This window comes from Atractosteus spatula, chromosome 3, assembly GCF_055471065.1.
Source record: "Atractosteus spatula isolate fAtrSpa1 chromosome 3, fAtrSpa1.hap1, whole genome shotgun sequence".
Lineage (NCBI taxonomy): Eukaryota > Metazoa > Chordata > Actinopteri > Semionotiformes > Lepisosteidae > Atractosteus > Atractosteus spatula.
The window spans coordinates 49,036,392-49,064,194 of NC_142708.1; the positions used below are offsets into that span (position 1 = coordinate 49,036,392).

The window sequence follows — 27,803 nt, forward strand, 5'->3', positions numbered from 1 at the left end:
GAGCAACACTGAAGCAAATGTAGTACTGCCAACGACCAGCTCAAAGGACGATGACATCGTCGACAGAAAAGGTCATTCAACTTCGGTAATTTGGAGATATTTGGGCTTTTTACGATCAGACATAAAACAGAGCACTTTAAACTTTGCAGTCTGAGCCATCTTCTATGTGTGTTTTATCACACTGCAGTATTTAATTTTTCTATTAAGATATTTATTTTGTAAATTTTACTCATGCATATTTTGACATAAAAAAGACTTGAATACTCTCTACCTCAGATTTGTTTAATGTTTTGCTGTTTGGCAAGTGTTTGTTGTGTTCTTAAAATAAAGAGTTGTTTAATTTACCAATTAACTGTATGGTTTCTTCAACTTTCACACAGGATAAAAAATCTTCCTTTAAACGTGAAAGAAATAATGATTTGACATTTATCATGATAATTATCGATATCGACTGATATGAAAATTTTTATCGTGATAATGTTTTTGGCCATATCGCCCACCCCTACTTCAGATTTACTTTCAGAAGTAACTATCCAAGTTCTTTAAGTCATCTTTCATATACCGCTCCATACATACATGACATTAACAAAACACAAAAGCTTGATCTTTATTGTCATTATTTAGGACAAATATCTGAAAACAAATAAAATTAAAATCCCAAAAGGCATTTAATGACAATATAAATGTATACAATGCCTGAATCAAGAAAGAGGTTTACTCAATGTAAACAATTTGGGATTACAAATGAACAACATCCATCAATAAGGAGGCTTGAAGTGAGCTTTTAAAGAAGAATGCTAGCCAGGTTGAAAATTTTAAAAAGCCCAACAACAATGCAAAAAAAAGGACTGTGATGATCCGAGAAGATCTGGTAGATATTTATAGCATAAGGAAAACTCAGGACAAGCTTATAAAATTTCAAAGACGGGAGATTCTACTGCTCAGTATGTAATAAACAACCTTCAATCTACTGGAATGCAGACGTTAAAGACAGATGAAAGGGCTGAGCACCTGATTACCAGGGAGGTGAAGAGGGACAGGTGTGTCACAGCCCCTGCTAATACCACAACACTGAGGAGCACAATAACCATGCCTACCATGACAGTCAGACAAAGTCTGCACTACAGGTATCAAATTAGGAAAGTGGGTTAGTAATAAAATACATTTCTTGATAAAAAACAAAAAATATAAGAGGGAAAAATAAAATGATACTGTGCAGACTGATAACGCTCATGCTGCATGTATTATTCAAAACCCTTAGGTTGTGAGATGATCTCTTTATCTACAAATATGTTAGAAAGCATCACCTTTCAAATTCAAGGAAAATATTCTTTACACTATTTTGTGACACCCAACTTAGTAAAAATCCATCTCATTTGGTTTTCTTAACCAAAATATTGATGATCTTGTTTTAATCCTACAAACCAACAAGGAAGCTACGCGTGTAGCTTATAAATAAAAGCTGGATTGGCAGCCCCAGCCCATATTTAGTGTTCTTCAATGTCATTTTCATTCTCACTCACCAAATCGTACATACAGGTCTTTTTTTACCAAACGCCTCCATTTTAGTTTTATTTTTACTTAAGTTTTTATCTTATTGTTTAACAATGTTTTTCTTTAGCTATGAGAACAAGAACCTCGTGTATCTTGAGTGCTAACTCTATTGTAACACTTATCCATCAGAACCTGTCTCCATTTCAGCAAGGGCTTCAATTTTCCATTTGGCAGTAAAATAACAATGGTGTTAAACCTATAAGAAATATTAAAACATACAACTTAAACTCAAAAAGGTTTAAACAGGACAGCAGTGGCAGTTTTTGGATGAGTAGTCCTGCTTCCTTCCCCAAACAAACGTCTCACTCCACTGCTTCAGAAGAGTGTCAGTGCCTCCAACTGGCCAGAACAGAGCAGCACATTTCACAAGTGTGCATAAAGTTCCAAATCTGTCTTCTGGTAACTGGTGTGGAGAAACTAACTCACAATTTTGCCTAGGGATATTACAGAGCTCAATGGAAGAGGGCTGCTCATAATGTCTAAGGAGGAGCAAATGTCATCCTTGTGAAGAGAGCGGAAGGCTGGAGTTTCAGCAGACAGTTGTCAATTTGCTGCTTCCTGTGCTGGAAAAAAATAAGCCTGAAGCCCGAATATATTCGGTGGAATTCACATTGCAGGAATTCATATAGTCTCTTGCAGGACTAAGGTTTTTTTTTTTGTTGTATCCAATATTCAATTAATTTATTAACACGGCGTACTGCAAGATCGAAACTCGCTCTGCATCGGCCACGAGTGCAATGATGTCCTGATACTGCAACAGCACAGAGGCACTTACAACACTGTTCTAGGAAAACTCTCTGTTCCACAGCTCCACGAACAGAGTGAGCTAAAGCTGGGAAAGCTCGGACCTGCCAGTACAAAATGGCCAGCTCACTGGGCATGATCTTGACAGAGAGGTACGAGCCAAGAAGAACAGACTAAGAACTAGATAAACACTTCAAGACAGGAACTCTCAAACAGCCCCTCTACGTGAACACTGTGTCAAACAAACAAGGCCACAGTCATACTATCCGATTAATCCACCCTGAGACCTTTTTACAATATGAAAAATACTGGAGAAGAAAAAATTAGGCTTGATACAAAAAGAGCTTAATAAACAGGCTCAGGAAATCTGCATTTCCTGAAAGTCAATGCTGACGAGTGCCCCAATGTCTGCAATAGCCATTGAAAATTCTACTACAGAAGGAGCTTCTGTAAAACCACAGGTAAACGAGCGTTGCGCGTACTTCATATTGTGATTGCAGTTGATGATAGTTCCCGAATGAGTCAAAATTGGTGTGATGTACTTACTTCAACACAAAACCAATTACAAAAGGAAATAAAATCTTGCAGTGCCACACTTCAGCCTTCCAGTTTCAGTATTTTCCACTAACACCCCAAAAACCTATAGTTGAGATTATTTAAGGTAATCTAGTTACATAGGAACCATTTAGTATGAGAGGGAAATTGTTATTTGAATGAGTCAAAGATATGTTTTATAAAAGAACACTAAAATAGTTCTGTACTGAAATACTGGCAACCTCTGGTGAACTGGATTCACATCCAGGGCACTTCCTTACTACATTTCACATGAGTGTCAGACTGTTTTCTGTCCAAACCTGCCATCTGCTGGGAACAGTTAGAAATCCAGCATGATGAAACAACAGGAAGCAGCTCAGGCTAGCAGAGTTTCTATATGGAATAAAATACATTATCAACAGGAAGGTGTGTTCCCCTTTCCAATTTTTTGGAAACTCTCAATACTGAGATTCTTGTTTTAAGAATAAAGTACCAACAGAAGCATCAGCCCAATTTCAGCTGAAATTCAAGGACAAAAACCCTTTCTCTTCCGAATGCACATGATTAAACCTGGAACTCCAGTCCCTGTTAAGCAAAAGGCATGACACACAACCCTGTCCAAAACAACACATCCCAGTATCTGCACAGATCTGCATTACCTGCGGCTGGTCTTCCTCTCTTGCTCTTCTTCTCTGGGCTCTTGTTTGACTTCGGCCATTTTGTCTTTCTTCAGTTTCTTAGAGATTCGATCTTTCATCCGTTCCCTTTCACCTGGATCTTCATCACTGCCGCTGCCTCTTTCCTCCTCCTCCAGATCCTGTTAAAAATCCACAATTCTAAAACACACGATTAACAGGCACGTTCTGCAAATCATTCTTTACAAGCACTCTTGGTGATCAAGAAGACATTGACATCTACATAGCAGGAATGTACAGAGCTCAGATATAGCAGGTAAACCACTTAACATTATTAAACGCATAGACAGATATTTACCTGAACTGACAAAAGAAGTGTCTAGAACACAGCCCTGGGCTATTAAGATCTTGCAACAGCTTCTGTATGCTACCAAATGTGCTGGATAAGCTGAATGGATTGCTCTTGTTTGTAAGCTAGTTTACAGTATGTTCTTATACGACTTAGATATTAGGGATACAACGACTGACTCACAAACTCTGGAGTGGAGGAGTAGAGACCTGACAATTTCGCTAAAGCTGGAATTTCACTAGAAATTCTCCAGCCAGCCCATGTCACCATCTCTCAGCTGTCCTATCAGGTACTCGAATAGGGCTCAGACTACAGTTAGTGAAAGGAGCTGAATTTTTTTTTTCAGACCATTACATTTTCTTCCCTGAATCCTCCATGTAGAGCTTTTTCAATCCATTATTTTGCTAACCACTTCATCCAATTCAGAGTCAAAGCAGAGCAGGAGCCTATCCCAGCAAGCAACAGGCACAAGGCAGGAATGGGACCCCCTGAATGGACAGACACATATGCACACATATTGACATCAGGGCGAATTTTCCCAGAAGCCAACTAACCTAGCAGTACATCTTTGGACTGTGGGAAGAAACAGGAGCACAAAGAGGAAACCCACATTAACACGGGGAGAACATACAAACTCCACACAGATAGATCCCAGAGTCTGAAATTGAACCCAGGGCTCCAGCATTGCGAGGCAGTAATGCTAAACACTGTGGCACCATGCTGTCCACAGAGCTTAATACTCTTATTTGAATACATTCAAATAGGGCAGGCTCACCTGTGGAGTATTATTTTATGAACACAGAATAGCTCACCCTTATATATATTTGTCTTCTTCTTAAGCTCTTTAGGGTGGTCCATGTTAGGAATGTAGCTGGATGTAATGTGATGTCCTCTTAAGTCTCATGAACTGTAAAATGACTTAATTGTGCTTGTTTAGTGCAATAAATAATTACTGCCTGTTATTTGCCCACCACCATTTTGTTTTGCAATACATAACCTACTCAGCATTCCCTGATCAGTGGGGTTGTCTTATTTATAAACTGCTTGAACTCAGATTAGTTTAGGGACTAACATTTGACTAATATTAAATTACCTATTACTAATAGGCTATCAAGGCATCTGGAGGCCCTGAATGAACCCACTGGGAATGGCAGAAGAGTCTGGCATCTCAAATTCTGCCATTTCAAGTATCTAATGCATAGCAATAGCATAAAGGAATAGGAAAACAGCATAGAAACCATAAGCCCCAACATGATAGCAGGACACAGAAGCTGGTAATGCTTTGTTACTCTCACACCATAAAAAACTAGTGCAAGAGACTCACTACTCATTCTGCAACAGAAATCCAAACCGTCAAGCAACAGAGCAGTGCAGGGGAAAGATCAAAAGGTTAGCTTATAGGAAAACGTCTAACAAGATATTTCAACACTTTTATTTTTAATTTTAACCTGGTGAAAGAGTGTTAGAACAGGGGGCAAGGCCAGAGTTTTCAGTTATGTGGAAATGCACCATCTCATAACTGTACTGTAGAGAACATTCTTCTCATAAGGAAATGTTTCTTGTACAGATGGCATCAGTAAAGTACATTTGGCGGGAAATCGCAGCTTTTAATCACTTTAGGAAAGTGCAATATCTAACATACCTCAGATGAGTCTTCGCTTGTTCTTTTTGAGCTTTTTCTGTGAAAACAAAAATGAAGTCTACATGTCTCTGGTGGACCATTCAAACCTTCTGTACAAATCCAAAACATCTGAAGAAATGTATCTTGCTGAGCAGTCTTGTTCATATAAAGAATTTAAATTAAATGGCAGCAAATATGTTTCAAAAAAAGAGTACATGTTTGGTTGCTACTTGTAATGTCAATACACCTCAAAACACAAGCAACTTGTATAAAGTCTGAAACAATAGGGAAGAAAAAGGCATTGCCACTATAAAATACACTGATACGCTACACAACTTTTATGCATTAATTCCTGCTGGATTCACACACAAGCAAGCAGAAGCCTAACAATACAAAGAACCTTGAAGAAACAAGAAAAATCATCATGAGACTCCAGAACTGCAATGTCCTTGAGAACAGTGAAGCTTTGACAACAACATAGCCAGTCGTATAGATGCATTAAGAGATGATCTGTTTTATTCACCTGTCCACAGCAGGAACAGAGCTTAATCGTGGATCATCCTTAAGTAAATCGTGACTACTCTTACTTCTCCCTTTCATACTCTGCAAGACAAAAGAAGGTCTTTTACATTTACAGTTACATTGGAACAGATAAGAAGTAAAGAGAAAACTATTAAAGCCATTGTGCCTTTATGTTTCAGTAAATTGGACATGTAATATACAGTAAGTGCATGTGTCCTTTTAAGGGCGGTACTTTTTGGGGGTTGCCAAACATAAGAAACTATAAACATGGAAAAAAACCTTGATAGAATATCACATGGAATAATTAAAGGGTTAGAAGGTGAACCACTTATTTTCTTAAGTGGGCATTGGATTGCTTCAACGAATTCCAGCAAAGCATTTCCTTGATTTGTAGATTTCAGCTGTGCTGTTTTAGAGCATTTTGTTTTGTATGGTATGAGCCCTTCAGATTCAAAAGATGCCAAAAACATTTGAATAATAGGCAATTACAGCAGCAGCAGGGAGAGAGCAATCAACTATGATGACCGAAAAACACGAACTAAGGTAAGAACACAGTTAACCTTTTAGGCCATTATCCTTTTTAAGCTACTGGTGTTATTATAAGATGCTCATATTTCCTGGTGCAATTATCTCCACTATTAATCCCAGTAAAAAAGAGACAAATGAAAATGTAGAAATACATTACTCTAATCTTCTTTTTGCTTTCGCCACATTCACATTTACTCAGTGTTATTGCTAGTATTTTCAGAAATATCTGTATACCGATTACATTTAGAGCAAGGGTGTGAAGCCATTTTTGCTGCCAGAAGCAATTAATTACGTTTTAGAACATTAAGCATATTTTTGCTGCCAGAAGCAATTCATTACATTTTATTACATTAGGTGTATTTATAAATGCCACACAGTCAAATTCAATACTCTGGCTTCATTCAAAGAAACAGCTGGATGAAATGCTTGGATCAGACAAGCTAGATGTGTCAAAGTGCTACAAACAAAAGGAGACCATTCATGTGTTATTTTATTCATTTATAATAGAGATTTTAAACAAGCCACCTTATCTACATTTTTCACTACTGTGGTACATTATAAAACTGCAATTTAAAGAAGGCTTAAATACGTGGCGATATTAATTATGTTAAATGCCTCAAAAAGGAAGTGGTGGGGGAAAAAAAGCAGCAGCTATCAAAGGTGGTTTTGATAGATGCTTACTTTACCTGGCTGACTTTATTCACCAGCTCTTCTTCTTCTTCAGCTTCCTCTCCAAATGACAGCAAGCTGAAGTTCCTAACAGGAAAGGCAACTGTTACAGTTTTCTAGGGTTAATTAGGCAGCCTCAGTGATTAGAGTGAACAGTTTTGGGCAGCAGAGAAGAACCGGTCAATTTGTGTTCTCAGAAAGCCACGCCTGTCCATCTTCTCCTTCTAGCCAATGAATACAAAACGCCCACAGCGAAGAGACGTCTTCTCTAAAAGACAGCTGGGCTTTCCTTTACCCTTTTTTTTTTGTCTTCCAAGGGTGACACATTTGAATACTGAGGACCACATAAAACAAAATTTAAAAGATTTCAAGGGATTTTGAAACAGGAGCAACCAAAACATGAGAAAGAAACAGATGAGTGACAATTAGAATCTAGTTTATCGCCTGGAGGGGCAAAAAAGGCCAATACACATCCACACTGAACTAAATCATTACTTTGTTGCTTTAGCCTGCGATTTCTTTCCTTCTTCTTTTTCTTTCTCCTTTTTGACTTTCTTTATTTCCCTTGGCTCAATGTCATCAAACGGATTGTGTAAAACCTGTGTGGGAACAATTTAGGGAAAGATGAGACTTAATTGGCATTAACTTAGTTTTGCTTAAATCGTAATTTTTGTTTCTCCAAGAAACTTGGTTTGGATTCCTGAATTCACAATAGCTGACAATGTAAGTAAACGCGGTACAAGGTTTTAGAAAGAGCATCCTACATATAACAAAAGCTACCGTAATGACACTGCAAATAAAAAAGTGTAAAATAAATAAGGCAGATGACGACAGTGTTCTCCGAGTCACTTATTACACATCTACATACACGTCACTCTGTAGTGATGTATTGGTTTTAGACATTTCAGGAACCAATCTTACCTCAGTGGATCGTATTTTGTGTGGATTAAGAGGTCTTTCGTTTTGATCCGTTTCCACTTCTGCCAATCGCAACATATTGTATACTGTATCACCAGTCACCTGTCAAGCAAACCAACAGAAAATGAAACAATTTCTCATATAAAACAAAATAATTCTGTGTCAATATACACACTATTTGATACAGAAGAGAAGAGTACTATGTATATGTTGAAAAGAAATGCTGTACATGTAATTATCTAATGGTTTTTGTCCTCTGGCAGCTTCACAAAGCCTCAGAAAGTCACCCTGATTGCCACTTATAATGAAAGTAATGTACTGCCTTTGTATAGCACTTATCCCATCTTAACCTCTGGCTTCAGAAGAATAAAACAATACTAAGAACGCTTTTTGAATGTGACCTCTTGAGTGTGAGCTTTTTCAGAGTTACATGACAAGATACAAAGAACATGAGTCTCCCAGGCCAAATGAAAGCACATGACGCGGCAGGATCACAAATTTAATTATTGGACAGTCTCACCAGAAGTGTGATTAGCACAGAAAGTGAAGCTCTTGTTGAAAAACAATTAATTCCTTCTGTGAAGAACAGGAGTGTATATGTTCTGATTTCGAGTTTGTTTGCATTCTCTGATCTTGGTGTCCTAGTCAGAACTGATGAATAGATGGATTACAAAGTCTACAATATCTAGTATACAGGATATTTTAGCCAAAGCTTGGTGGCTTCTGTCATGAAGAACAAGACTTAACATGAAGGGGCTTTACAGCAGGGTCGCAAAAAGCTTGCATCAAATTCACTGACCATACCATATATGAGTGTGCTTTTCCCCACTATGTAATGGAATACAGACGACTCTCATATCTGTTCATTCTAATTTAACCCAGTACCGGGCAGAGGAGGATAGGCTGCCCCTTTCGAGCTTTGGTTCCTCTCAAGGTTTCTTCCTACTTTAGTCTAAGGGAGTTTTTCTTTGCCACTGTTGCCTTAGGCTTGCTCACTGGGGGTACCGACCTGGAAATCTGTAAAGCTACTTTGTGACAATGTCCATTGTAAAAGCGCCATACAAATAAAACTGAACTGAACTCAAAAAGGACTATAAACTCAATGCTCTTATTTTTGTTAAGGCTCTAGTAGAACACACATGAGGAGCTGGAAAGGTTTTGCATGGAAGAGTGGTCAAATACCCCTCATGAGGAGCTGATCTGTTAAAATGCTACCGGACCGCTTTCCTGGAGGTTATCAAAGTCCAACATTGCAACATAAAATATGGATGTGGTTCAATAAGATGGATTATTTAACCTCATGCATTTCAAATTATATGCAAGAGGCTTAGACAGATGTTCCGTTTACACACACACAATATCAAATGTCACAGAAGTCTTTAGTTTTCGATTTGCTTTAATTAGAAAATACAGAATGTACACCTGAAGGTTCATGTTAAATCTAGTATACAGTCAGTAACAGTTCATAATGGGAATTTAAAAAAAAATTAGAGACTAATGTTTGCCACAGTCTTACTTGCACATTCAGATTTGACACTTCCTTCTAGAGACCAAAGTATAGCTAAAAAGGAAGCTGAAAACGAAGGCAAAAAGAAAAGTTTCTACAATAACGTTTAGATTAATTATCTACACTGCAACTCATTAAATTTAAGTGTGCCATTTTGGATATTATAGAGGGTTTGCTACTTTTTTGTGAACTTGATATTAGTTTTAAATTTTAATTTTAATTTAGTTTAATTTAAATTTTCAAACAGATTGCATTACAGCGTAATGCATGAAAGAGCCTTACAATCCTTATTTGTTCTAAATCCTTAAAGGAGTAATGTGTACTAACTGCAAGTGCAAAAGATGAACAACAAAATGCCTGAATGCCCGTTTAATCTCACTGTTTACATAAAGAAATTGTATAAAAGAAAAATAAATGAAAATTGCATAAAAAGACAACATTAACAACTATTAGCATAAACTAGGATAATTTTACTACAATAACAGGATATGAGCTTACTGTCTTCTTCATATCTTTACCTTTCCAAAGATGGTATGTTTGTTATTGAGCTCATCTGCACGCCCCAAAGTAAGGAAGAATTGGCTGCCATTATCATGAGGGCCTGCGTTTGCCATGGCAACTAGACCTCTTCTGTTGAAACGTAGTCTGGAATGGAATTCATCCTACAGGGAAGAAAGCAAAACCGACAAAAAGAAATGCTGTTTCAAGGTCTTTCGCACTGAATACTCTTATAAATAAGGACCACATGATCTCCAACATCTTTAACAATTTTCAGATCAATACAAAATTTCAAACATTCTTATGAGCCAGTTTGTATTTCAAATATTCCAAAAAAACAAAAATAAACTGTAATTTAACCATTCAAACAGTCTTACTGGTTGTCATTGTCTGCTGCTGCTTCATCCAATATGTTTGGACTTCCAACAGCGACATGACCATCTGTATGATTTTTCTTAAAAAAACTCTTAAATAATGATAGAACTGGATTTTAAAAAAATCAAAGTCCAAGCACCTGCTTATTTATTATGTTTCATAAGGTATTCAAAAAATCTAGACTCACTAATCTTGAGCTACATTAATTTAAGATTACTGTTACTAATGTAAGTTGATGTTGTCATTAGTACTGTAAACACAGGGTCTAGCTCTCATGAACTCTAACTCTTACAAAGACAATTTTACAAAACAGTCTTAGATGAAGCACTAATGTTCACTCCTCAGGCAGGGCTACATTTAAAAAAACATTCTGGTGAATTAAAAAAAAAGGTTCAAGTCCATGGTGATCTTCAGTAATGCCCAGCAATTAGAGATGGAGTATGCCAAGCTCTTGATCTGCACTAGACAGCAGCCATCCAAGAATAGCTAAAGTGCCGGCTCAGAACCAATTCACAGAACCGACATTCTAGTGATTAGCAGGAGCCATCAGAACACATGCTATCCAATGAAGAGCTAGATCTGATAGCACCTCAATAACTCCTTTGCATGCTTAACATTAAAACAAGTGAGAAGCATGTTTATATTATCACGCCAGAGATAAAGACAAAAGGAACTTACCTTAAACGGCCGTCCGTAAACCGACTCACCACCAGACCCTGTGCCAGTGGGATCCCCTCCCTGCACAATGAATTCAGGGACAACACGATGGAATATTGTGCCATCATAGTACCCTGAAACACACAGAGCCAACAAAAGTATTATGGGAAAAGAAAACTGGATGCAACAATAAATAGAAACATGAAGTGACATACACTATACTTGTCAATGGAAATTGAAAAACAATTACAGAAGCAAATCAGTTTGTAGAAACAGCACTGCCATTGTAACTACAGTAAATAATTACACTTCTAAATTGACTGCTTTGGCACACACACCGAAGAAGGCTCCACAGCCGAAACGCTGTGTTTCCTTTCTTCTCTTTTCACCATGGAATAAACCTATTACTTGTTCCTTTGCTGAAAACTTTATTTAAAAACGTTTTTATGTAAGACAAGGCCTAATGCATGTTCTACTGTCCTGTACTTAAAGTGCAATAAAGTGTTACAGTATTACTTCTGAATTCATAGATGTTACTCTCGCCTCCAAGCCAGAATTTGTAAACCAACACTAACTCTAGGACTGTTTCCCAGTAACACTGTGCTGCAGGAGGTCCCGTTCTTTAAAGAACTGCAGTCCCAAATTTTCAGACCAGTTATTAAATCTTGGCAACAAAATAAATTAATTGACATTACAGTAAAATTTTAAAATCTGCAATCAAGCACAAAACCGTGAGCATTGTAAATGTACTCTAAGTCACCATGTTTTCACAAACCTCTAGTCTCGCCACAAGTGAGAGCGAAAATACGCATGAACTGTGACATGGTGTGGCCCTTCCTGCTCACTAGTCACTGTAATGACTAATGTAATGTGATGTACCAGAAAATAAGTTCAGGTGGTGAAGCAGACATTTCACTGCAGAAATGTTCCAACATGATCCGTATGCAAAGTTAAGAAGTTCCATTTATCGGCAAAACCGTCTTGAGCAATATTTCTGTTGAATTAAAAGAGATGTGATGTGTTGCAGCCTTATTACCACTTTTATTGCCACGTTCTGAATATCAGAACATGGCACTGCGCATACCTGGAAATTTTGTCTATTTTGTGATGTAAACTGGAGGTTTTACAAGTTACTGTATATATTTGACTTTAATTGTGGTTTAGAATGCAGTCATCAATGCAGATTCTTTCTAACCCCAAAATATAAAAAACAACGTTGCAGTTCCCCTTGAAGAAATGAATACCTGATATAAATAAGTGCTGTTGCTATAACCAGATAGCAATTTATCTTCTTCTTCAGCAGAAATAAAATACAGCAGTCAGGAGTTAAGAACACCAGGGTCACATGTTCTACTTTTAATTTGACAGTAAGGCCCTTATTAAGCAGGCAAAGCTACATATTTGATAAAGAAGGAGGAGAAAAATTGTCCACTGATCCATTGCAGTGGGTCTTCTTTACAAAGAACAAACTACAGTAATATATGCTGCTGTTGGATATCCTGCATTTTCTGCATTACATGTTTTTAATTACAAAACATTTAGCCTTATCTTACAAAAAGAAGGACATAAAAACCAAATGTCTACAAGACAGAAACAGCATTGGCCAAAGTGGTTCTTCACTAACAATTTAAGTAGTGTAATAAGCAAGGGAACACAGCTTACAAATATCAGGAGCTAGGACAGCATCTATTGAACAAAGAAAACTAAACATAAAATTAGAATTCTTTTACAGTACGAGCTGAAATGCAAACACTGTAAACAATTTCTCAATGCTCTGCCATATTAAATATTTAAAGTGTTTATTCACCATATCTTACAATATGCGTTATTGCATTTATGTTCCCTTGTGATTTCCATCACAGAAAAAACATTTTTCAGTATTGGTCTTTCACAAACTGCATAATCTCATGCAGATTGTTGAAATTAGCTATGCAGGCTGCATTTGTGACATTTTTATACTTTCACACAAACTTAATTTTATCTCAAAACAGTGATTAACAACACATCTCAGTATTTTAATTTACATTTTTGCAGTATTCTTCATCGCAGCTGTAGAAAAATAATGGCCCATTCTCAGTTCAGTTTGGCTTCTTGTGATCCTAGGGAAATCATAAACGGTAGTAGTGGAATTCATTTTTCCACAAACACAAATTAAACTAGCATTCAGCCAATGCAGTTGTCCTTTAATAATAATAATAATAATAATAATAATTGCTTACACTTATATAACGCTTTTCTGGACACTCCACTCAAAGCGCTTTACAGGTAATGGGGACTCCCCTCCACCACCACCAATGTGCAGCATCCACCTGGATGATGCGACAGCAGCCATAGTGCGCCAGAACGCTCACCACACATCAGCTATCAGTGGGGAGGAGAGCAGAGTAATGAAGCCAATTCATAGATGGGGATCATTAGGAGGCCATGATTGGTAAGGACCAATGGGAAATTTGGCCAGGACGCCGGGGTAACACCCCTACTCTTTTCGAGAAACACCCTGGGATTTTTAATGACCACAGAGAGTCAGGACCTCGGTTTTACATCTCATCCAAAGGACGGCACCTGTTTACAGTATAGTGTCCCCGTCACTATACTGGGGCATTAGGACCCACATGGACCGCAGGGTGAGCGCCCCCTGCTGGCCCCACTAACACCTCTTCCAGCAGCAACCTTAGTTTTTCCCAGGAGAACTCCCATCCAGGTACTGACCAGGCTCACACCCGCTTAGTATCAGTGGGCTGCCAGTTGTGAGTTGCAGGGTGATATGGCTGCTGGCCTTACTTCACAGGGAATTCGGAAGTTTGCTACAAACTTTAAAAAACCAACACTGAACTGAAGAAACCGCAGAACCAATTTAAGTGCTAAGTGGGCCAGTAAATTCTGTGACATGTTGCTACTAATGGAGTCAACACACTCCACGCTCAGTTTAGCAATTATGTATAAACACTTTTGCTTTGTAAAGGGCCTGAAATTTAGTAGTATGTAATTACCCATTCAAAGCTTTGAACAGAGCCTAATTCATAAACACACATCTCTTGGAAAACCAACTATTGAATCTCCTGGAGAAGATAAGACACAAGAGAATGAGTTTGAAGGTAAGAATGTGGTTAAAGTTAATAATACAAATGACCTTGAGTGTTTAAACTATTTGTTCAATATATGAAAATGCAATATGTTGCGTGTGTTGTTTGTTAAATAAGACTCTCTTTATATTACTATGACTTAGATGAAGATCAGATCGCATTTTAGGAGATATTCATGCTATTCATGCGGAAATCCAGATAGTCCCACAAACTTTTTCTCACAACTGTACTGTACTAGTAGTTGAGTAGTTACACTTGCAATTTCTTATGTTAAGATAAGAACAGACCATTATCTTTCTCACATCAAATAACATAGTTTAAGTTGAGGGTGGACAACTGCTGAACCTAGTTGATAAACAGTCTTGTTCTATTTTTGGACACTTCAAAATTAATAGAAACTGAATGACAAAAAGATTAAGACCTTGTGTAATTAGCCTAAATCAGTTGCTGAGCTTGTCTTTAACATTGTTTATTAGCCATTTAACAGTATCTCTCAACACCTTTAATTAGGTTTTCTTTTTCTGGAATGTGCGATGCTGACAGGTACCACTTATAAAAAAAACCTTCTTGGGATGTGCTAATTGCCAAGTTGTTTGTTGCTTGAAGTAGGCACTTTTCCAATGATAATTATATTTATAAACTGACAACATGAATATACCATTTCTGCATTTCTGATGTATTAAATGACAGGGTGTCAAATTGCTGAACCTTTTAGATCAATAAGATTAAATAGGCCACAGTGTATCATCAAATGTCAGAGCAGAGTTTAAGAAATGAGTAGGATCTTTAAGCCTAATATAAATTAGGACTAATGATCCTTTGGCACATACATATGGGTTTGTCCATGACAAAATAATGCCACCTCAAGATTCTGACTTTTCTTACATTGTGTAAAGAGAAAGAGGTTCAGTATAAAACAAGGCCAGATATTTAAGATCAATGATGAAGATCTGCAGAGATAGGCCATCCAGCACACATATTGCTGCCTCACAGTGCTGGGGCCCAGGGTTCAATGCCAGACATGGGGTGTTATCTGTGTAGAGGTTCTCCCTCTGTGTCCTCCGAGTGCTTCAGTTTCCTCCCACCGCCCAGAGACATTCTGAGAAAATTGGTGCGAGTGTGAGTGCAAGTCCATGTCCATGTGCCTGCCCTGCATCGGACTGGCGTCCCATCCAGGGGGTATCCTGCCTTGCCCTCAGAGGGCCAGACCAGGTCTTCTTCAGCTCCAATCCATATTTTTAAACATTTTACAATCACTAGTTATCTTTTAGACTAAACACCTCATTTGGAATGACCAATTCTGAGTTTTTCTTTCATGTCTTGACTCATGGCTCCAAACCCCACTACCACACAAGGGATAATATAAACATGTGGGCAGACTTTTCTGATGTGCCCACTTTCAAGCTTGAAGGGGGCATGGGGCTCACTGCCGTAGAGAGCCCTGACAGTTTAATCCTGCCCTGAACTTGGCGACACTCAGCCAGCTATGTGCCATGGCTTGAGAATCCCATTCAAGATTGGCTGATGAGGCAACTCGGGGGAATATGTATAAATAAATCTACACAACTAAAATCCTTACATGCAAATGGTTGGTCATAAGACCACAAGAGGTACAGTTGACCTCCCATATCTTTGGTGCTGCAGATGTCAAGATTGGATTCCAAGTCCCAAATATCTGAATCAAGCATAACTAATGTTTTAATGTTTGTTCAGCCACCTGTATGGAAACACTACAGCAGCAGGACTTATTTTGCATAGATTCTACAGAGGAGCTACTGTACCTGACTATCCGTACAGAAGCACTTGGAGGTCTGCTGATATTCCATCCATCCATTTTCTAATTGTTTTACCCAGTACAGGATCGTGGGAGAGCTGGAGCCTATCCCAGCAAGAAAAGGGCACAAGGCAGGGTACACCCTGGACAGGACACAAGTCTATCACAGGGCACTAAGACACAGACATGCATGCACTCACACCAGGGCCAGTTTTCCCATGTTTAATGTTTAAACATTAGCATTTTGAAATGTTTAAGAAACAGCAGAGTCAAATCCAGCCATCTGTTTTCTAACTACTCCATCCATTACAGGGTGGCCAGTACATCTCAGGGAAGACACACAGAAGCACACACTCACATCAGGGCCAGTTTTTCCAGAAGCTGATTAACCTACCCATGCAAACACCGGGAAAACCTACAAACTCTACACAGATAACACCCAATGTCTGGAACTGAACCCAGGGCCCCAGCACTGTGAGGCAGCAATGCAATGCATGTGCTGAATGGGCTATCTCTGCAGATCTTCATCATTGATCTTAATTATCTGGCCTCGTCTTATACTGATCCTGTCTTTCACTTTACACAATATAAGCAGAAGCATAATTTTCATTACTTCATTAATGTCTTCGGGCTGTGGGAGAAAACCGGAGCACCGAATGAAAACCCACATGAACACAGGGAGAACATACAAACTCAGGAAACACATACAAACACCTCAGAAACTGAACCCAGGGCCTCAGCGCTGTGAGGCAGGACTGCTAACCACCGCACAACTGTGCAGCACACATGATAAGACCCCTGATGCCCCTCCCACAGCTGTCTCTTGATGCATGTAGACAAGTTCAGCTCAGGTCATGAAGAACAATTAATGTTCCACTGTCCCACACCTGTCGCTGAACCATAATGCCCTTCTTTTTTCCACAGAGTTTATGTTTCATCCTTCCTACTGTACACTTCTCTCCAGCCACATCTGCACAGGTTAGCTTTAAGATGTACAGCTGCAGGAAGAGAAGAGAGACATGAAGGAAAAGTGCACCTTACCTTCCATACAGAGCTGAAGAAAATTCCGGCATGCTTTTGGGGCTTCTTTAGACCAAAGCTCCACATCGATATCCCCAGCTGTTGTCTTTAATAAGACCTAAACGAAGCAACAATTTCTTTTACCTTACCAGTAAATAAATCTAGTATTTAAGTTATATTTCAGTACAATATGCAGAATACACTACAATTTTACATTAAACCTCAGAATTTCTTCTAAGAGATGCAAAGTCACATTGGCCACAACATCTCATTTTAGCTGATCACAGATCATTGGAAACATGACCCTCCTCTAACTGAAACCTGAGAGATTTACATTAATAATAAAGAGGGGTCCAAGATGGGCCGAATTAGCCTTAAAGGTTTCTTATCATGCTAAGACCTGTTACTTCTGCAACAGACTGACCCGTCATTAACCTCAGTTAATGTCAGTAACCTCATCCTCAAAACCTCATTGTATTAATCTCACAACTTTATTAGACAGATCCATGTTTCTAAATAATAATCAATGTCATAAAGTAGGAACATAATGACTGTGTGCAGCTACAAACTTCTGAAATAATAAATAATTTTAGCCTACATCTCTCACTCTATACTGACTACACAGTATGCCTTATCAACCACCAGCTCCCTGTTTAATAGCATCTGCGTGGATTTTGTCAGTGATGGTCAGAAGGAGAAGGAAACATTAATCATTGCCGGTAAAAAGCAAACCAACTTTGGAGGACTTCTTTATTTTTTATTTTTCACTCTTTCATTTTTGTTCTTATTAGACAATAACAAAAAAATACATTTACAAAAAAAAACTTCCTACTAATATTCTTAACATCCAGTGCCATTCAAGTATGTCTCTAATGGAGCCCCAAACATTCCTATACTCATTACGTTTCCCATGTAAATTATATTAAATCTCTTCAAATTTAACTTTATATAGCCTCCTTAATCCATTCTTTGTACGACGGTCCTGTACTGTCCTCCCATTTTTGCAATATTATATTTTTAGCAATAATACAGAGAGTCAAAAAAATATTTTTATATTGAATTACTACCTTTGATAAATCACCAAAGATACATGTAATGGGAGTAAGTGGAATTGAAATATTTAGGCGCATGAGAGCTTTCCCCACTGTGGAGGTCCAGAATGACTGTATGTGCTAACAATACCATAATACGTGCAATAATGATCCTTTATGTGTGTTACATTTGGAACACATTCCTGTATTATGCCACTTCATCTTTTTCAATTTTTCTGGGGTATAATAGAGTCTGTTTAAAATTTTGTACTGAAGCAGTTTGTTATGCATAGCTCTAAATGGATAACTAACATTATGCCACACAGTATCTGGAGTCAATGTTGAACTGAAGCAAAAATTTACCATGCTTGTCTTCCTAGAGCAACGAGCACACCAAATGGAGTTTTATGCAGGACAAAAGGGCATGGAATTTAATGTTAAATTTACATACAGTATAGCACAGTAATATGGATAAACACTCACCTTGCCGTTTGTCGGGGGTTCTTGTATGTAAATGTTACTCATCTTGGTCCCTTAAAGCTTAAAACAACACTAAAGCCCCACACCTTGAAATCGCCCGCGATGTTCAACAAAAATATATAAAGTCTTCCAGATTCACACTGTGAAAATCCCACAATCAAACTAAATTGAACGAACAGACCACCATGTTGCTAAAGTATAAAAAAAACTGGCTTAACCACAATAAGCAGGGGGTAACTAAAGAATATTAACGTTTTAGAAGTATTTTAAAGAACAGTTTTAATATTTAATACATTTTTGATATAAGAAAGTTTGTTTGTTTCTATTTATGTGTAATAAAATGAAATGCATTATTTAAATCATCCTTTTAAATATAGCCTTTGGTTTAGCCCTGTTTTCTCAGTGTTACACACTAAATACACCCCACGGAAACCATGTGAACTCTGTTGATTAACTTTTCATTCCTCTTCTTTATCGGAATTGTGATGTTGTAATTTTGGAATAATGTGTATGTTAAACGTTATACAAGTTTGAAAGTTAATAAACTATAACCAGACAGTAACTAAGCTTCTATAGTTTAGCTGCACTGTACTTTGTGTAACTGTGAGTTTAACATGAGTATTGCAGTAATTCAAAATTATCGTCACGTCCTACTTTGCTACGTTCATACTTTTTCCTTTAGGAGAAGAACAACAAATGAATATTATTTTTGGTTTTTTTTAGTTTTATTACAAAAGTCTAAGATGTTTAATATGACGTAATACAGCAAGACGATGAAAGTGATTCTTGTTTCCTATGGGAGTGCATTAATTGGTGGAGCTTTCGGGAAGTTTTGAAAGTGAAGTATACGCTCTGAATTTCGGAAAGCTTTGGTTTTATTTTACGGATATCTTTGTCTCGCCATGGCTCTTCCAGGTTGTTATCTTTTGAATCTTTGAAAATCATCTTGTGTGAATGCGTACTGACAGAATACGTTTGGGGGGGGGGAGCAAATTAAGGTTTTGGGAAGATACTGTCTCTACGCCTACGGTGAGAATTTTCTAGCAATCCTGAGCAACAGTAGCTGTGTTTTGGGACTCTGAAGTACAGCAAGACGTATTGTAACTAAGGATGTTCTCAGTTTAATAGCTAGATATATTTGTATATTTTAGTTTTCATCTTATAAGCTAATTCCAGAGTTTGCCTAAAGATATCTGAGTGACTGGAAGCATACAACAAATAAACGTTGTCTTTAGTGTGTTCAGTGCAGAAGTCATGTATAGTTAAAAGAATGAATAACAGTAAATGCATGGGGGTCCTTGTGTATTCTCAAAATCTGAGCACGCTGCCATCACGGATCAGAGATTTTTTTTTAGGGTGATCATTAATACGAATGTAAAAAGAGGTTGCAGACTTTAAGCGGCCATTCGGCCCCTGTAACGCATTTGGTAGTCAGTAGCTGAACCGAGGCTCTCGTCCGCTCATTCCTTTCAAGAATCCGGGTTTGTTTAGTGTAAAGATATTTACTGAAACTGTTTCTGGAGCCGTATCAGAATCTGATGGTAGATTTACAGTTCACTACGTTGATTGGAATTTAAAGGCACTGTACATATAGTGATTATTCACGTTCTGTTTATGTTTTGCTTAATACGCTTTTCATTACTACAAGCTTTTACATCCTTTTTAAGGTTTAGTTAGTATAAGACTTAAACTGGTGTCTTAATTTCAGCATCCGTGAGGGCTGATTTCAGATGTGTGAAGAGAAATTTCTGTGTCGTCTGTTGGCATTTTAGGTGCATGTGACTGTCTTGTTTTTGTGTAAACTAGTTATTTTCCATTGATAGACTAGCTGTTACTGCCCTGTATAAGTCTGGAAAAAAACATTGTTTAATAAGGGAACAATTTAATCACACTGGAATTACGATTCTGAGATTAGTATATGGTCTAACGTAATGTATCAAGGTGCTTCCGTCCTAAATAATTCTAAATTAAGTGCCTGACATTAGCTAGGTAATGTTAGGTATGTTTTTGTTTATGCCACTGTCTGTTGTGTTCTGTGTTTGTATTGGGTGCTTAGAATGTTGGGCTTCTTGAATAAAGTAATCTGATAAATTAATAGTAATAATAATTATCTTTCAGATCATAGCTCAAGGCTTTACAAAAGAACAACGCTGCTCTTTTACCTCCATAACCCCATTTTCCACAGTTGGTTTTGAGATGAAATGAGTGCAGTAGTGCTTGTCTCCAGTTGTAGTGAGATCATTTAGAACTTGAGTCACATGTTAATTAAAAATAAGGAAAATACTAAGTCTTCATATTTTAGCACAAAAAAGTTTTGAATAAATAAAACAAAATATAAATATAAATCTACATTTTTTTTAACCAAGCCGTTATCAATTAAAGTCTAAACAAGACTGATACATTGACTTTGCAGCGCTTAAAAAACCATGTGTGGCTGTTTCTTTTATGGTGTATTTAGCTCAGAAAGTCGTCTTCTGTCTTCTATTACATTTTTAATAGAACACATTGATTTTGAATTGTTACTCTGAAAGGTTGTACATATGCTATTGACTCGTAACATAAAAACGTGTTGAATGTCACAGTACATCACGGAGATCCTTGCTGTAAAGAAAGACATTGCCAACCCGCCATTTACTTGATGAACTACTTGTCGTTTGGTTTTTCAGATAGTTCAGATTAGATCTTTAAATGTGCCATTTGTGGAGGTTTTTTTCATTGAAGGTTTTAACCTTCATTTTAGCAATTCTGGTTTTGAGATGAAATGAGTACAGTAGTGCTTGTCTCCAGTTGTAGTGACATCATTTAGAACTTGAGTCACATCTTAATTAAAAATAAGGAAAATACTAAGTCTTCATATTTTAGCACAAAAAAAGTTTTGAATAAATAAAACTAAATATAAAACTTATATATTATTATATGGTATAATATAATATAATCATCATCATCCCGAGCAATGGTCCTGTAGTCACTTACACACAATAATTTTGAAACATTTGATTCAGCTTTTGAATCTTGTTGAACTTAATTAAATTTGAAAGGCTTTTCACATTTTATATTTCCTTTCCTGAATACTTTATTCACCTCAGGAGGTGTTATTTTAGTCTCCTTAAAATGGTTTGAAAAAGAGCCCTTTTTAATAAGGTAATTTTCAGATGACTTTTGTTAAGAGCCTTTTTGCTACAGAAAGAGAAGTGTCTCCTGTCTAATAGTGGTGGAACAAAAAGGTTATTATGAAGGTGTAGTGCACTTACCTAGAAGTGTAAGGATTTCCTTTCTTGCTGCCTGTGTTTGATTCATGAATTCAAGCTTTGGAGTACTTGACCTTTTAACTGCAGAGAGGTACTTTAAATGAACGGTGCTTTACTGTGACAAAACTTCCCCAGAAGTTCAAGCTTCATCTTTGAGAGACACTTTGAAATTTTGAGGAAAGCTGAAAAAATTAATAGGATTGCATAGTTCTTGAAATAATGTCACATTATTTCTCATTAAAGGTCCTAACAAGGATAATATCAGGGCAGGATGCAAGAAGTGTGGATACCGTGAGTATTTTCCTGTTGTTTCTCAAGATTTTTTCAGTAGCTCTGTAATTAACCTGTCACCTTTTTGTCTTGAAGAATGTATTAATGAGTTGTAGTCTTATAGGGAAATGTACCAGCATTAGATGGTATGGATAGTAAGTAATTTGTGTTTTGAATACCCATAGTGTTTTTAATGAGACTGTTGTGAAGGAAAGTATCTGGTTTTGCATCTAAAAATAAAACCATGTTTGAATTAAAAATTTATTAATTTTCTAGACAGGTTTTTGCATGAACATTATTTCAACTACTATTGTTCTACATTTCATGTACCCAATAATATTCTTTAACACTGTCTGCTCACATAAAATGGCAACTGATGCAAACAACACCGGACTCTGTGGTCAGACATTCAGTTAAGTCTTTACTCATCAAACTGTAGAACTGGAAGAATGTGAGAGGGAATCTTGGAATTTTGAGCTACACAGTGTTGTTTTCAGGATTTCACCTGAGGGTCTCTTGAGTATACACATCAGTTGTTATAAAATGTTCTTCAGGATTGCTGATGAAGCTCACAGACTGTTAATTGTAAAAGAGGATACATTATTTTGTCTTTTCACATTTCGGGCATTTGACAGATAGATTCTTTTTCTGATGTCTTATCACAGGGGGTAACTTCTCACTTCTCATGTCCAGCTTTGGTTGTTTCCGTTTCAGCTGGTCACTTGACCTTTGAGTGCCGAAACTTTGTGCGTGTGGATCCCAGGAAGGACATCGTCCTGGATGTGAGCAGCACCAGCAGTGAGGAGAGTGAGGAAGAGGAGCAGGAAGTTCTGGGCAATGAACGAGTGCAGGCAAGCTCGACTGCGAAGAGTAAGTACCTGCCTGCTTCTGGATTGGATGCCAACAGCCCTACTAGATAAATCAATTAGGTGGACAAGTGAGAAAATGCATCCTCGATTGAATGAAGGGGAATACTGCATGTCTTTTAGAAAATTAGTGCAGACGTTTTGTATTTTGTGAAATTTTAACTTGACTTTTGTTCACAGCCAGGGTATTTGTTTTCTTTTTTTTTTGGGTTTGACTTGACTTTCCATAGACATTAAGATGATAACATTCCTGTTTAGCTCTCAGAAACAGAAATTTTTTTTTAACGAAAAAGCAGGATCAGAAAAATGTTTTCCTTGCAGGTTCACACGAGGAGCCCAAGGGAGGGCAGCAAAAAAAGAAAAGTAAGGACAAATCACACAAAAAGAAAATAAAAAGGTAAAGTCGTTTTTAAAATTATTTGCTGTACATATATATTTATGACTTAATTGAAGCCACAGATGTGATCTCCTTTCCTTAACTGTACACTTTACTTCTACCTCAACGGAGCTTCTTTTTATTCAACTTTTTTTTTTATTTGAAACATTTTTCCCTTTCGCCTTGAACAGGATTTCTTGCCTGGGCATTTGCTTAAATGGACTTTATCTTTTAGGCCTTGTGTTGTTTAGAAGTGACTCATCTGTACTCTGATTTTCTATTTTCTGTCTTAGCTTGGTACAGCCAGTACTGGTTACTTCTTTACGTTTGGCTTCTGAAGATGAATGGCAGTCACTGTCTGTTCTCATTCTTTATTGGTCAAACTAAAGAAGCAAATTCAGGGAGTATTACATTTCTGATTTTATAGAGATTATGGCCCTACTTTGAGAAGTAGATGTGCTTCTCAAAATACCTTTCTGCTTTGTAGAAAGGTTGCTCCCATATGCCTCTACTGTGGTAACTGCCCCAGGGATTATGGGAATGTAAGTCTCGTTTGGAAGAAGTTTTCAAATGGTACCCATTCTGAAAATAAGTCATGGCTAACCTTGAAATTTTGAATTACCTCTGTGACAGTTCGTGATGTTTTATTGCTTATTGTTAAGAAATAAATTGCCTTTAAAATTGAAGATTTTTGGACTTGCTGTTAGCACAAGGCCATCTCCATGCAAAAGGTATTTTTTCCCAGAATGCGACAGTAACAGACAGGAATGCAGAAGCCAGATTATTAAAGTAACTCTGCATGCACCCTCACGTAAGCATAAAGAAAGAAATATTACTAATGAGAAAGCGTTTGAAAGTGCCTTAAGGTATATTAGCAGATTCAAAATAAAAAGGAAATAATGTATTTGTTCTGCGTGCAGAATATTTATTCCTGCAGAATAAACAGACAATACTGGAGTTGTTTTTTGTTTTTTATTTGCATTTTCACACAGTGTTGAAAATGTTTTTCATTGGGTCACCTTTGTCAAACCTGTAAATGAGTCAGAAATGTTTTTTTCTGCACCCAAAGCAAGAACTTTGCAGTAGTAATGTTTTTTTTCTGTCAGCACCAGACCCTTCTGCCATTTATTATTAATATTTAACAAAATATTTAGTTTGATATATTACTTACAAAAAGATCTGTCAATTCTTCACCACAGCTTGTATAGTGTTCTATTTTTAGTCAATTCTTTAAATTCTTGGCTTACTCCAAGTCAGCTAGTCAGCATATTATTTAGTTTTTCATGTTTATTCTTATTATTAATACTTATTAATAATACTTATGATTTTTGTAAGTTTCTTGGTTATGATAATTTAGTTTTTAGATATTTAAAATAATCTGTTTCAGTCACAGTTCACAAATCCTCATTGATTTAGTGTTCGACGTTTCTAAAAAATCTTTTCATGCAGAGATCCAGTGAGCATACGGTCACTTGACTTATCCTGTATCATCTGAAACAACTGCCGCCCTCTCCCGTTTTTCACGATTGCATATACAGGTCTGGCACATCCTCCGATGAAGAAGAGCATCACAAAAGGAAAAAACATAAAATCCACAAGAAGAAAAGGAAAGGGGAAAAAAAGCACAAAAAGGAAAAACAGCACAAGAAGGAAGGAAAGAAGACCAAAAAGAGAAGCCATTCTTCATCCTCAGACAGCTCGAGCGTTTCATCAGACAGCAGTTAGTTCGACAGAAATTATACAGACTGGACTTCCTGCCTTTTAAGAGAAGAGTGTGCAGTTTAGAGCTTCATTATATATTTTGATTTTTAATTTTTGGGGTGTCCTATAAGTTCCAGTACTATAAATGTGTAATTAATCTGACATGCCATCAGCAGTTACTGTATGTCTGAAAGTGGCTTCCCGGATCTCTGATTACTTACACATCCTATGAGTAGTGTTACAGAAAGATATGTATTACACTTCTGTCTCTGGAAGCCCTGGAATGATGTAGTATTATGAATATGGCATCTGGCTTTTTAGGTACGTTCATTAAAATTGCCCGTTGCTTGTCTCATAAGTAGTATTTTGAAGTGTTTTATAACCACGGTTCAGTAAAGAGCATACAACTTTGAAAGCTGTTTAGGTTTATATTTTGCAGGGTTTTTTTTGTATTGTGTCTAAACATGATACTGCTAAAATTACAAAAAAATCAATTTTTATTTGACTTTTCCATTCTTTGGGGATTTAAGTTTTACAGATACTGTATCTAACAGGAAGGAGAAAAACACCTTCTTTAGTATTTCATCATTCTCTCTGAGCAAATATACTTCTGAAAAACAAAATATCTGTAATATCGTTCTTCATATTGTGTATATTCTATGATCAGCAGCAGATTTTTCTTTCACCCAGTAATATTTCTTGTTCTGTGTATTGAGACTGCCTTGTACAAATATGTGTATTTCTTGGATAATAAATCCGAGATTGTTTTTCAGCTGAATTTGTGGCATTTTTCGTGGATTTAATGGGTGAGATGTAAAGCATTACCAAAGAGTACAGTATCTACTACTATTTCTACTATGAGATGTGTCTGTTATGAGTCAAATCAACATCAGTGTGGTGGATGACGGTAATTGAGGCTGTTTATGAACCAGTGAGTCCAGGTAGCAGCTATGGGATAATGAAACATGATTATCATGTAAGACGGGTGCTCCATTCCCAGAGGACCGCAGTGTCTGTGGGTTTACAGTCCACCTCTGCTCCTAATGACCTGTTCAAGCTAGTCATTATCCTGATTGCACCTGTTCAGTACTCTTAAACTCTTCTTGTACGCTTCATCTGCTCATGATTTAAAAAAGGCCTAAACCTAGAAAGCTTGCTAGATTCAAGCCCTGAAGAAGCAATAACATTCCAGGGCAGGTGACTGTAATCTGGTCATGGAGGGCCTAATTTTCTTTTGGTTTTCATTCCAGCTGAGCTCTGACCACCTTAATTGGATTGATAAGCTGCTTTATTGGGAGGAGTTAACATACTTTCCAGGTCTTTGCTTACTGACCTATTGGAAGAGCGGTGATACTAGCTACTGCACAACCAACACTCTAGTACTCTAGTTTTTCATTCGAAACAGAAGTGAACTATAATATATATCAGCAGGTTGTCAATCTTGGTAATGGTATTCTAGCTGAGCTTTCAGTTACATAGTTCAACCTTTAATTAGCTTAATAATAGGATTCATTCAAACTGTTTGACTATTTTCAGCTTTTTAAACAAGCTGGAGGTAGGTTTTAACTATTGCATTTCTTAAGTAAAAAAAAAATCTTTGTGAATATCCAGCAACTTATGTCAATTAAGGCTTTAATTAGGTAATTAAGCTCAGCTAGAATGAAAACCAGCAGACACAGTCCTGCAGGACCAGAACTGGGACCTCCTGGAGTACATAACAGGCTTGCAATCCAGTCCTGCAGGGCCAGAACTGGGACCTCCTGGGGTACATAACAGGCTTGCAATCCAGTCCTGCAGGGCCAGTTGGCTTCTGGTTTTCCTTCCACCAGAGCCCTTAATAATCCAGTTGAACTTATTATTTGCTTAACTGGACAAGCTGAAGCCTTTTCTTGTTCTTGTTTCTTGTTTAGTCGCTCCCCATTTGGACTGGAGTTGAACACCTCTCATATATAATACGTTTCCCAAGCCAAGAACAATGAAACCTATAAATAAATGCATTTATAAATTATTATTATTATTATTATTATTATTATTATTAGACCCATTAGAAAAATTATCAATAAGGCACAGTGCATTATTAGAAAAACTTGTATTCCACTACCTTTGATTTCCCTTCTGCTGCAAAAGATGGAAAAAATACATAAATAGTGAAATTTGTTGTTTTATTTTTCGCTTCTTTATAAGAGTTCTCGTACTCTTTGTCTACCAAATCTACCAGATTGCAGTTCCTAGATGCCACGTCTATGTCACAGTGATATCTCAAGGTGATGAAGACTTTCTTCCCCATTATGCAACATACACATTTCTGCTCACTAATTTTTCATTGTAGTCCTTTTATTCCTGGTTGGTGGTTGGCAGTAGGATGGTGGCTTGGTTACAGCTTTCAGCTCATAAATGGATGATTGTAGGCTCAAATCCCAGGTGGGCTCACTGCTGTTGTATCCCTGTTCCACACTTTTGAATTAAAGAATCAGTTAAATAAGTCAATTATAATTAAGCTATCAATTCTCTAATGTCTTTATCCAATACAGGGCCACTATGAACCTGAGCCTATAATAATAATAATAATTAATCCACCCATCCTCTAACCACTTCAATGGGCACAAGATGGGAAACGCCCTGGATGGGACGCCAGGCTATCACAGGGCACACACCGATACAGAAATAAACACACATTCAGACCAGGGCACATTTAACAGAAGTCAAATAACCTACTGTGTCTTTGGACTGTGGGAGGAAACCAGAGCACCTGGAGGAGACCCATGCAGACATTGGGAAAACATACTAACTCCACGCAGACTCCACCCCAGGTCCAGATTGTAAAATACACATTAAGGAAAAAT

General features: G+C 37.3%; 2 protein-coding genes across 3 annotated transcripts in view; one reads left to right on the top strand and one right to left on the bottom strand.

Annotated features, from left to right (window-relative positions):
* Positions 1-18,720, bottom strand: part of cwc27 (CWC27 spliceosome associated cyclophilin) — a 109,675-nt gene extending 90,955 nt beyond the window's left edge. For both annotated transcript variants that reach the window (XM_088912126.1, XM_088912125.1), the window contains exons 1-10: positions 18,503-18,720; positions 17,010-17,106; positions 11,133-11,245; positions 10,100-10,243; positions 8,078-8,176; positions 7,652-7,755; positions 7,174-7,243; positions 5,961-6,040; positions 5,459-5,495; positions 3,492-3,649 (exon numbers count right to left, since the gene is read on the bottom strand). In XM_088912126.1, the coding sequence (XP_088768252.1) occupies positions 3,492-3,649; positions 5,459-5,495; positions 5,961-6,040; positions 7,174-7,243; positions 7,652-7,755; positions 8,078-8,176; positions 10,100-10,243; positions 11,133-11,245; positions 17,010-17,106; positions 18,503-18,544 (944 nt within the window). In that variant the 5' untranslated portion in view covers positions 18,545-18,720. The remainder of the gene's footprint in view (positions 1-3,491; positions 3,650-5,458; positions 5,496-5,960; positions 6,041-7,173; positions 7,244-7,651; positions 7,756-8,077; positions 8,177-10,099; positions 10,244-11,132; positions 11,246-17,009; positions 17,107-18,502) is intronic.
* A 555-nt stretch (positions 18,721-19,275) lies between these two features.
* srek1ip1 (SREK1-interacting protein 1) lies at positions 19,276-25,726 on the top strand. The gene is made up of 5 exons (XM_088912222.1): positions 19,276-19,414; positions 21,991-22,038; positions 22,732-22,887; positions 23,205-23,280; positions 24,798-25,726. The coding sequence occupies exons 1-5, from the start codon at positions 19,402-19,404 to the stop codon at positions 24,982-24,984; spliced, it is 480 nt and encodes a 159-aa protein (XP_088768348.1). The 5' UTR covers positions 19,276-19,401; the 3' UTR covers positions 24,985-25,726.
* The last annotated feature ends 2,077 nt before the right edge of the window (positions 25,727-27,803 follow it).

What these genes read in the sequence shown, in the direction of transcription:
- srek1ip1 (XM_088912222.1), top strand. An exon ending in ATGCAAGAAGTGTGGATACC is followed by an intron (nt 22,039 to 22,731) that starts GTGAGTATTTTC and finishes TTTCCGTTTCAG; the next exon opens with CTGGTCACTTGACCTTTGAG. An exon ending in CACAAAAAGAAAATAAAAAG is followed by an intron (nt 23,281 to 24,797) that starts GTAAAGTCGTTT and finishes TTGCATATACAG; the next exon opens with GTCTGGCACATCCTCCGATG.